This window comes from Rattus norvegicus, chromosome X, assembly GCF_036323735.1.
Source record: "Rattus norvegicus strain BN/NHsdMcwi chromosome X, GRCr8, whole genome shotgun sequence".
Taxonomy (NCBI): Eukaryota; Metazoa; Chordata; class Mammalia; order Rodentia; family Muridae; genus Rattus; species Rattus norvegicus.
In genome coordinates this window covers 82,486,746-82,498,993 of record NC_086039.1, presented here as the reverse complement: position 1 = coordinate 82,498,993, position 12,248 = coordinate 82,486,746, and the positions used below count along the sequence as shown (strand labels likewise).

Here is a 12,248-nt window from a genome sequence, read left to right as displayed (position 1 = left end):
CATATATTCCTAAACATAACCTTCTCACTCAATACAGCACTGTATATATGCTTTCGTGGCTGACCACCTGGCACTGGACAACCCATTGGTTTTTCTAAAGCACCTTCTTAATACTACAGCTGAGTACCCACTGTAACGAAGGGTTTTAGAGATAACTGGCTGTGCAGTGTAGAGATTTAGTCGTGCTGCTGTAGAGTTCAACATTTTCTCTAAGACTCGTTTTATAGATTAAAATAAGCTGAGAAGGTTGGGAAAAGAGATGCTAATAGTTCAGGAAACTGTATTCAGTTAGCTAAGAGGTGTTGCTTACAGCATTCAATTAGTCTACTAAGCAAGGTACTTGCTTTCACTGACTTTAATAGAGTATATCATCAGTGGCTCTCCTGAAGACAAAAATATGGGTGATAAAGCTGCAGTGAGGTTATAGTTTAAATACTATTGCATAAATGGGTGTGGTCTAGTGGACAACATTCAGAGAGTTAGAGTCTTTGAAATGCTGGGCCCTAAATTTGATGGCTTTATCATATTGCATCCTTCCCATCAAAGCTCAGAGATCTATGCAGAAGAGGGAACAGAAAGAATTTGAGAGCCAGCCAGAGATAGTGGATAACTGGAAGGAAACAGCATTTTTCAGGCACAACAGGGCCTCATAGACACCTAGCTTTTGATACATTTTATGCATTGTTTGCCCCTGCCTCCCTTGAAGCTGGCACACTTTTGGTGTCAGTTCAGTTATTCTGATGTCATTAAATTTTGATGCGATTACAAATAAAAACATGAATTTAAGACAAGATACAATGTCTCTTGGAAATTATTTAGTTTAGTTAAAACTTCTTTTCTGTGTTTTGTTTAGGAAAATAATGATGTTGTGACTGAAAATTCAATGTGGCAAGAACAGATACTTGAAAACGAAGAAGCTATTCCTCTTAGTAGCAAGGACAAAACAATTCAACATGTAGAAGTATTTTGTTATGCCAGGTATGAAAATCATTTCTGTAGCATTCAATAAGAAAACAGCTCTTTCCTTCTTTCCACGCTTCTTCAGTAATAAGGATGCTGCTATAGTGAAATTGATACATTAGCTTTCTTTCCTTTTTAAGCTGTAACCCACCATTGGCGTTCTCTGATTTTGGTGTAATAATGTCTAATATTAATGCCATGCACTTCATTTTATCCTTGTATCAATCCTGTGTTCCAGTAGGGCTGAGCTGACTGGTCAGCTCCACACAAGCTATAGGAATCTGTAGAGAGGTAACTTGAATTGAGAAAATGCCTCTAGACCTGTAGGCAAGTCTGTGGAACCATTTTGTTAATTAATGATTGATAGAGGACAGATCAGTTCCTATAGGTGTCACAGGGTCCAGTCCACCCTTGACAGGTGGTCCTGAGTGGTATAAGAAAGTAGGCTCAAGAGGTGGCTTACCTGTTGAGAGCACTTCCTACTCTTCTACTCTTACAGAGGACTCAGCATCAATATGATGGCTCAGAACCACCCCTAACTCGAGTTCTAAGATCTCTGATGTCCTTTTCTTACCTCCTTGGATGTTGTTGTAAAAAAATAATAAAAATAAAAAAATAAAACTGAAGCGGTAAATGTCTTTCTCTGGGTGTTTTACCCTGCTTGGGTTCCACACCTCAGTGCCCCAGATATCTGCTGGATATCTTGGCGGAAACACAGCCCAGCCACACACTTTCTTACACTGAGACTCTTACATATAAAAACACACCACACAATAATCTTAGATCCAATTGGTAAGATATAATTGCCCACTTAAACATACAAAGCCCGGTACCATCTATCCCTTGCACCTTTTATTTACCAAGTCTCCAGCTTCTCCTTCTCCCACAACGACTCCTTGCTTCTCCTCTCTCTCTCTCTTTTCTTTACTCACTCTCCCAAATATATCAACTCTTTTATGCTTTAGTTTCTCCTTCTCTTAACAACGACTCCTAGCTTCTCCCCTCTCTCCATCTCCTGTCTCTTCTAACTCTTCTCAGTTCCCCATCCTGTCTCTAAACCGTTCCCTTCTCCTCCCCTCACACTCTCAACTGTTCCACCCTCTCCCCCTCCTGCTCAGGTTCCACTGGCTCAACTGTCGCCAACATTCCTCTCTAACCCTATTCTCTGAATCTAATCCCCCTCTTGCTCCTGACTTTTCCCTCTGTCCAAATCTCACGCTCCTGCCTTTATTTAACAAATTCAGAGAAAATTTCAAGGCAAACCACAACATTTCCCCCTTTTTGTCCAGTTAAAAAACCTTTTCCCTATACATAGGTGAACTAAGCATTATTACCATTCTGCAATTTATAAAACCAACAATATGCTGATCACCCAGTCCATCAATTCTGTTCATTAACCATGTTATCTATATTATATCTTGGCAAGGCAAACCACAACACTTGGACACCAGGTGTGCATGCGGTATACATATATGCATGCAGGCAAAACACTCATACACATAAAATAAATATGTTCTTAAGAAAAATACAATAAATATAGACAAAAGGCAATTTTTATATAGTGTTGTGTAAGTGTGGCCTAGCCACTATGGAAGTCAGTATGGATGCGTCTCAAATAAACTAACAATAGATCTTTGACTTTGAAATTAGGTTTGTTTTCTTGATGTTAAATTGTTTGACTTTGTTGTCTATACTATCCTAATCCTCTCAGAAATATAGATGACTAAGGTTTTCTCCTGTTCTGTGGGCTGCCTCTTCACTTGATAGATTTCTTTGCTATGTACAGGCTAAAAGCTTTTTTCTATGTCCCCACTATCTATTGCAGGGGCTCTGGCTCTTACTCTACTGGGACATGAGGTAGAGCAATGGGACAGCACCATTGAATTTTATTTTGTCACTTATGTTTGAATATCTGGCACTAGATCTTTTTATGTTGCTTAGGATGGCCCTGAGCTCCTGTCTGCCCTCCTGCCGCATCCTTCCAGAGTGCTGAGGTTACAGGTGTGTACCCCTCCCGAGTTTATGCAGTGCTAGGGATCGAACTCTACCAGTTGAGCTACAAATCACCCCACATTTTTGATGTAAGGATGAATTTCACCAATGGCTTCTTTTGTACATCATTTTCTGTAGTTACTTGGCATTCCTATGTGTTTTGGGTGAACTGTCTGTTGATCAATGCCTTTTGCATATTTTTAAAGTAAATTGAGTTTTTTCTTGTTGATTACAGAATTCTTTTTGTAGATATTTGTTCCTTAGTAACTAGTTTAAGACTACTTTCCCTGACCTAAAACTTGTCTTTTTATCCTCTTTAAACAGGATATTTTGCCCAGCAGGTTTGACAGATATTAATGAAGTGCCATTTACTTATTTTTCCTTTCTGCGGATTGTTTTTTCATTGACTGTGAGATATCTTCATTTGAATGTATTTTCAGAAGACTATAATTACATATTGTGCATATTTGTTCACGACCCACTTTAGTTCTTTTCTGTGTGTGGTATGAGGATTAGGTTAATATTCTCCTCACTCCTTAGAACATCTTTCCCATCAACATAGGACTCTAGAAAAGTTTGGAGATTGTTTGTTAGAGTTTTGTTCTTCATCCTACCACTTGGAACCTTCTTCTTTTTTTTTTATTAACTTGAGTATTTCTTATTTACATTTCGAGTATTATTCCCTTTCCTGGTTTCCGGGCAAACATCCCACTAATCCCTCCCCTTCCTTATGGGTGTTCCCCTCCCCATCCTCCCCCCATTGTCCCCCTCCCCCCACCAGTCTAGTTCACTGGGGGTTCAGTCTTAGCAGGACCCAGGGCTTCCCCTTCCACTGGTGCTCTTACTAGGATATTCATTACTACCTATGAGGTCAGAGTCCAGGGTCAGTCCATGTATAGTCTTTAGGTAGTGGCTTAGTCCCTGGAAGCTCTGGTTGCTTGACATTGTTGTACATATGGGGTCTCGAGCCCCTTCAAGCTCTTCCAGTTCTTTCTCTGATTCCTTCAACGGGGGTCCTATTCTCAGTTCAGTGGTTTGCTGCTGGCATTCGCCTCTGTATTTGCTGTATCCTGGCTGTGTCTTTCAGGAGCGATCTACATCCAGCTCCTGTCAGTCTGCACTTCTTTGCTTCATCCATCTTGTCTAATTGGGTGGCTGTATATGTATGGGCCACATGTGGGGCAGGCTCTGAATGGGTGTTCCTTCTGTCTCTGTTTTAATCTTTGCCTCTCCCTTCCCTGCCAAGGGTATTCTTGTTCCCCTTTTAAAGAAGGAGTGAAACATTCACATTTTGATCCTCCGTCTTGAGTTTCATGTGTTCTATGCATCTAGGGTAATTCAAGCATTTGGGCTAATAGCCACTTATCAATGAGTGCATACCATGTGTGTTTTTCTGTGATTGGGTTACCTCACTCAGGATGATATTTTCCAGTTCCAACCATTTGTCTATGAGTTTCATAAAGGCATTGTTTTTGATAGCTGAGTAATATTCCATTGTGTAGATGTACCACATTTTCTGTATCCATTCCTCTGTTGAAGGGCATCTGGGTTCTTTCCAGCTTCTGGCTATTATAAATAAGGCTACGATGAACATAGTGGAGCACGTGCCTTTTTTATATGTTGGGGCATCTTTTGGGTATATGCCCAAGAGAGGTATAGCTGGATCCTCAGGTAGTTCAATATCCAATTTTCTGAGGAACCTCCAGACTGATTTCCAGAATGGTTGTACCAGTCTGCAATCCCATCAACAATGGAGGAGTGTCACTTGGAACCTTCTAATGCTTTGGTATTCAAAGGTTCTCTCTCCTTTAACTGATTTTTTTCTCGCTAATAAGAGTAAATTTATTCAATACCCTAAAGTTTTGATTATAAGTATCTAATAGTATAAAAAGTACAAAACAGATCTGTAGATTTCTAATATATTAATACTGACTACTAATATATTAATTCATGACTACATACAGTACATCCTATAGGCAGAGAGTAAGTGGAGGGGGAGAAGGAGGTCTAGTAATAAATAAACAAACAAACAAGTAGAGATGATTCATCAAAGTATATTCTACCATCCATACTGCAGCCAAAATGTACAGAATTTTCCATGTCAAAATAATGCAGGAAAATGGTAATGGCTGGATTCTGTACTACACCAGGGTTGTGGAAAAATGACCCATTCATTGGGCAGTCTGTGCACATGGTAGCGTAGGTTTTTCCTAAAGGGAAGAAATACATAAAGTAAAGCTATAGGATACCACAAACTGTGGCTTTTCCTTGTTGTGAAACTCAAAGTCTTTAAAAATCCAGTTTCTAAAATAATCATGAGCAACAACATACTAAGGCAGACACGTACACCTCTTCTACAAGGTCTCAAGTAGCTCTACTCTTTTTCCTGAACTTTGAGAAGAGGCAGTTAGACAACTTCAGTTGGGTTCCACTGAGAAGCCAACCGAATCATTGAGATCTAGGTCTGGAGCTCCATTCAGCTATCTTAATGTTAAGAAGCCAACCCAACTAGCCAACTTAGCCTCAACACACAACTAACCCTTCTGGTCAGCTTTACATAGTAGAGAAAAACAACAAAACCCCAAATCCTAATAAGCTTTCTGACAAGGCAATGAACTGCTCTACAGATAAGACCTCCACAAAGGCCAACTGAGGTAATCCAGAGCTAGAACTGAATCGTGTGGATTTCAATGAATCCCAGTCAGTCATGTGAACACCAATATTGATTATTTACATACTATCAGCCCTCTAGGGAACAGGCTCAATTGTGCCCCATGCATTCCTAGGACTTACACAGTCTGATTAAGTAGTTTGAACTTTTGAAGTTAAGCAACTGACTAATTAAAGGGAGGGAAGAAAACGTACCTAAAGTCTTTGGCTGTTTTGTAGCAGTAGCTATAGCCTTCCTTTATATATTTTGCTACATTGTTTTTTTTTTTATGCCAAAGCCACATTCATGAGTTGTTATAAAATGATAAACTGAAGTTTAATGAGCGGCAGAGATCACAGTGCCAGTGCTTGGACTCATAGCTCCCTAAGTCTGAGTCCTCTGCTGTGCTCACTGTACTTCTTTTCAGTTTTGGGTTTGGTTTTGTGAGACAGTATCTTTCTATCCCTCCCAGCACTGCATCTTGAACTCATGAAAACATATGAAATTCCAGTATTCTTGATTTGTGGAGATTGTAGTTTATATGCTCAGGAATATTTCTTAGTTTATACAGGGGAAGTAAAGTTGCCATTATTTCTAGCTTTAAATCTTGTATAGACTTAGGTCACAAAATGCAAATGATTCCTAGATAAAAAACGATTGCATATTATACTCATGTTTTTCTTTTTTTTGTCTTTTTTCTTTTTTTGGTTCTTTTTTTCGGAGCTGGGGACCGAACCCAGGGCCTTGCGCTTCCTAGGCAAGCGCTCTACCACTGAGCTAAATCCCCAGCCTCTCATGTTTTTTCTTTAATAAGAAAATGTATTTTTATTTCTCCTCTCTCTCTCTCTCTCTCTCTCTCTCTCTCTCTCTCTCTCTCTCTCTCCCCCCCCCGTGTGTGTCTGTGTGTGTCTGTGTCTGTGTCTGTGTGTGTGTGTGTGTGTGTGTGTGTGTGTGTGTGTGTGTGTGTGTGTGTGTATAATCACATGTACATGGGTGGAAGTCAGATAAATTTGTTGGAGTTCTGTTTTTTTACCATATAGTGCCTGGGATCAAACTCAGTTTGTCAGTATTGGCAGCAAGTGGCCTTTGCTCACGGGTCTAGTAAGAAGGAATTTTATTTTATTTTTTTTCTGGAGCTGAGGACTGAACCCAGGGCCTTGCACTTGCTAGGCAAGCGCTCTACCACTGAGCTAAATCCCCAACCCTGAATTTTATTATTCTAAACAAATGTCAACAACATATGTTATTTTCTTCTCTAGTTTTGAACATTAATGACTATCATTTCCCCCTTTTTGATATACACTTAAGCCAGCATAAAAATATTTCTTAAATTTAAATGAACTGACTTTTGAGTGGGTTGGTAATGATATCAAAACTGAATATTCTATTGTGATAGAATCTGAAATTCCACTTCATTTTGAGTTCTAAAACAATAAACTTCTTGAACAGTATTATCAGTGGCATTAGTCTTTTAGGAAGAACGAAATAAAAATTCCATCTGATACATTCTTTCAGTTCGTAGCAAGTCGTTTATCATGGTGTACAGTAGGTTTGTTCTAGGCTGTGAAAGCATGCCGATTGAAAGTTGTTGAAACAGTAGGTAGATAGGAGTGAATCAGGCAGGTCAACAGAGGATTTGTAGCTCCTTTAGCTTATACACGTTGGAGTATTTAGACAGCAGTATTGTTTCCTTAGTTTTCCATCCAGGGCCTCTAGACTGTTACTATCTAGATAGCTGTTATCATTCCAGACAAGGTCTCACACATACCAAAGATCTCTGTGCAGAGAAGGAATTGGGTGATCATCATTATTATCATTATTATTATAGAAAGGTTTTGTCAAGAGCTTTCAAAGGAGTCTACCTTAACTGGGTAAAACTGAAGTGCATGTGCACTTTTAAATCCATCACACCAAATATGAAAGACAGTTACAACAAAAGTTTTTGATCAAGCGTGATTCATTCCTAGGGCTGGGAACCTTCTGCCTGAGAAATTGTCATGAACTCAGTTTATCTCCTAGGAAGGAAGAAGGGCCCTTTGACGGAGTAGGCAGCTAAGGTTACCTGCAGTAACCCCATGAGGTTTTGTTCTGGGATAGATGTAAGGAAAGGCTGATACTTCAGTTGTATTCTATAGAGTTCAAAAACACATTTAAATTGGACAAAACTGGAGACATTTCTACTATATATTATATGGAGAAATTCAAAATCTATCTTTCTGGAACAGTTTGTATAGTCTGATCTGTAATTCTTTTGCATAGTCATAGAATATTTATGTATTTTAGAAATAAAGAGCCAGAAAGTATAATAAACCATGCAAATCAAAATGGACGTCCTTAGAACAAAATGTATAGCTAAAAGTAAAAGAACACACTTTCTACAATATGCTGTATTGGGGAAAATGTGTAAAAGGTGAAAAATAGGGAGCACCTGTACTGAAAAAATTAACTAGCTGATTGGCATTTGCCTTTTTGTTTTTTAACTTATGTAAAGGATTATGGCATATTCATTTGGAAGTACCCCCTGTTTATTACCATTAATTGATGAATGATATTAGATAACAATAGAATTAATATCTCCAAGCTCCTTAAGTTACAGATACATTTCGACAATTATTAAAGCAAATGCATTTATATAAAGCAGTCAGCATTTTGTAGTAAGGATAAATTTTTAAAAAGTACAGTTCATCTATCATGGCCCTTGAGATTCAAATTGGCATTATAAGTGATATTAGGCTTACTTTGTGTAATCTACTTTGATAGTAAAAATTTTACAGAACTAATGATGCTGATTTTTTTCCTTCGTATGTTAAAATCATTTTAGTATTTTATAATTAAAAGCCTCTTTTGAGGGCTTATAATCCACTGTCTTTTATCTAGCAGATACATTTTTATGGTTTTCAAATACATTTGAGTTACTAAAATTGAACTGTTATTCTAAAGTTTTTTTTTTGGCAGTAGAATATCTTTTTACAAAATGCTGCTTATATATGAACCACAATGTAAGGTTTTAAATTTCATGGGATTATCGTCCTTTTGGTTAAAGGAATTTTCTTTACTGAGTAATTATGTGGGTATTTAGGAGTTTCTAGTTCTTGATTACGTTTAGATATCAACCTTACACTTGGTGGAACTCCAAAAATACTTGGAATTTCAGCAAAAATTGGGAGTAGTAGTATATTTTAATGCTTCTATGTTTCCTGTAGAACTAGGAACTTCACCAGCTTGTGATGTTGAAAACATTGTGACTTAGTACTTTGTCAGTGTAAGACAAATTGCAAAAGAGTAATTCTTTCCTTATACAGTTCCCACAGTATTAGATTTATTCAACCATTGATTATACCGTTAATGGAATGTTTTGACTTTCAGCTTTCAGATTGTCTAGCACTGGATAATGGATTTCCTTTACCTCATAATACCTCTTTTACTTAATGTATGAGATAGACACTGAGTAAATCAGTTGCTATGCTCAATTTTCATGCTGTTCTCATCATAGTCTGTAATAAAGGAAGTTGCCATATTCTATCTTATCTGTGCAGTGTAATTAATTATCCTGTCACTTTTTAGCTTAATCTTTAGACATGGAACATTTGCTAAAAGTTGTCACCTTTAGTTTTATTGACTTTTCAAGCAAATTCAGACATGTGAACATTACTGTAGAAAACATACAAATCACATTTTTATCATGACTTGTAATTTTTCAAGATTTTAAATATTAATCTTTATTCATGTGTATGGTATTGTGAGTGTATGTCACATGTCTGGGTTCTTTCACAAGAGGGTGTTGGATCCTCTGGAGCTGGAACTGCAGACACTTTTGAGAGGCTAGAAATGGCATTGGAACCCTGGTTTGTTTTGTTTTTTTCAAGTCATTATACTTGAAAATTATACATTAGTGCTGTTTAATCTTCATCAGTTTTGCAAAAACTAGAATCAATTGAGGAAAGACTGCAACACTGAGAAATTGACTCAACAGGTTGGCCTGTGGGTCTATGGGTCGTTTTCATAACTGCAGAATAACAGAAGGACTGAGTTCACTGTGAGCAATGCAGTCCTTATGTAGATTTTCAGAGCTACTTAAGAAAGGTAACTGATATGGTGTGCTTACAAACAGGGGCAGCAGAATGAGTCGGATGCAGATATTTATACCCAACCAATGAACAGAAGCCCTGACCCCTCTGGTTGAATTAGGGAAAAGCTGGAGGAAGCTGAGGAGGAGGGCAACCCTGTAGGAGGACCAGCAGTCTCAACTAACCTGGACCCCTGAGGTCTCTCAGATACTGAGCAGCATACACCCAGGCAGCATACACCAGCTGAAATGAGGCCTCCAACACATACACAGCAGAGGACTGCTGGGTCCGGGTTCAGTCAGAGAAGGTGCACCTAACCAAGAGACTGGAGGCCCCAGGGAGTTTAGAGGTTTGGTGGGGAGGCAGCGTATGGAATGAGGAATAGTCAAAGGGTGGACTGGGAGGGGAATAAAATCTGAACTGTGAAAAAGATTAGAGAAAAAAAATAATAAAAAAAGAAAGATAGCTGAGATAGCTAGAGGAAATAATCCAGTACACAATATTTGTTTAAGTCGCTGCTTCGATGCAGACCTCCAGGTTCCTACCGTATGTTCCTGACTTCCTGCCATGATGGATTATCTCATCTAAACCAAAGAGATATGTTCTCCCCAATAATGCTGATCAGAATTGTCTCCTAGCAACAGACTTGAAAACAGGACATCTTAACTGCTAGCTCTTTGCTTTTAATGTTAACTATAATGGTATTTTTGTGCACTTTATGGTCAGATTTTCCATCATGTGAGACAATGTAGGTACAAGTTTTGAGGTTTTTCTTTTGACCTAAAGGCAGTTTCACAAAACTTGACATTTAATCTCTACCTTATGTTTAACCTTTTTGAGTTCCTTGAATACTTTTTACATAAGTTAGTTCATCTTATAACTCTACTAGGAAAGGCATTGTAAATAGACTTACACCTATTTTACAGGTGAGCAGTTTATGTGATATTAAGGGTCTTGCCTAGGATCTCTCAAGTGATGACATGAGGCACTAGAACTTATGTCTTTTCTCCACTATTGTTACCTACTTAGGAAAAGTCTTGCTGTAACATTAATGATATCAGTTGCTTTTAAATTAAATTTCATTAAAGTTATCACTACATTTTTGACAATACATTTGATGGCATTTTATTTTTTATTGGAAATAGATTCTTCTCTCATGTAATATATCCTGACAGTTTCCCTTCTGTCCACACCTTCCAACCCCCACCCCCACCCCATCAACTCCCCTCTTCCCGAGATCCATTCCGCCTCTATCTCTCATCAAAGCCTCAGCAAGCCTCTAAGAGACAACAGCCAAACATGACAAAACAAAATACAGTAAGACAAGGCAAAATAGGCAACCCCACAGGAGGAAAGAATCCACGCATAGGCAAAAGAGTTAGAGATATACTTATTCCCACTCTTAAGAGTCCTACAAAAACTAACAAGCTAAAATCCATAATATATATATACAGAAGACCTGGTACAGACCATGCTTGCTGTTTCAGTCTGTATGAGCCAATGTGAGTCCTATTTAGTGATTCAGTGGACACGTTCTCCTAGTGTCACTCCTGTAGTCATTCTTCCCCATCTTCTGTTGATTCCCTAAGCTTCAAGGGAAAGGACTCAATGGAGACCTTCAACATAGACACAGCATAATATCTGGCTGTGGGTCTCTCCATCCACTCCCATCTGCTGCTGGAGAGAGTTTCGCTGACAATAACTAGACAAAATACTGATCCATGAGTATAGCAGAATATGAGGAGTCATTTCTTTATCAGGCATGTTTTTAGTCTCTGGTCTCTGGTCTCTGGCTATCCAAGTAGTGTCAGGCATGGGCTCCCTCTTGTGGAGTGAGCTGTACGTTAAATAAGATACTGATTACTCCTACAAACACTGTGCAACAGTTGCTCCAGTACATCTAGCAGGCAGGACAGATTGTAGGTTGAAGGTTTTGTAGCTGGGTTGGTGTCCACATTTCTTTTTCAGTAACTTGCAGAGTACTTCCCCATACCAAAGAGACTAGAATACAGGCATCACATCTACTACTCCACATTCAAAGAACTATGTGGATGTTGTCTTCAACAAGGGGTCCTGCTGTCAATTTGCAGAAAGGAATCTCTGTCCTAGGATCACCCTTAGTTTTGGGGAGATCTCCGCAGTACTACCTTAGCCAACAACTCAATTGAATACCACCCTGTCCAGTGATTGGGAGCCTTGTCTGGCTACAATAGATAGCCAGTTCGGACTCCATGTCCTCCATTACTGGAAGTTCTTATAGATTCCAGGAAGTTTCCATTGTACTAGGTTTCCACATTGCCTCCAAGTTGTCCCCCAATTCTAGCCATCTTTCCCCACATTTTTTCCCTCTGTCCCATCTCCCCCCCATACATCCTTCCCATTTTTGTCTTCACCTAACCCCAATCTACCTGAAATTTTTTTCTATTTCTCCTTCCCTGAAAGATCCATGCATCGTGCATCCCCACTACAGCTCTTCTCTTTATATGGCCTCTCAGATTCTGCAGAGAACTTATCATTTACTTAATGGCTAATATCATCTTATAAGTGAATATATTCACTGTTTTCTTTCTGGGTCTGAG

At 38.7% G+C, this 12,248-nt stretch overlaps 1 protein-coding gene across 3 annotated transcripts in view; it reads left to right on the top strand.

Moving 5' to 3' along the window:
• The window catches only part of Chm (CHM Rab escort protein), a 158,787-nt gene that overhangs the window by 55,256 nt on the left and 91,283 nt on the right, over positions 1 to 12,248 (top strand). For all 3 annotated transcript variants that reach the window (XR_005497922.1, XM_039099489.2, NM_017067.1), the window contains 1 exon segment: positions 854 to 978. Coding sequence is in view for 2 of the 3 variants with exons in the window: in NM_017067.1 (NP_058763.1) it covers positions 854 to 978 (125 nt within the window). In the remaining variant the exon portion in view is untranslated.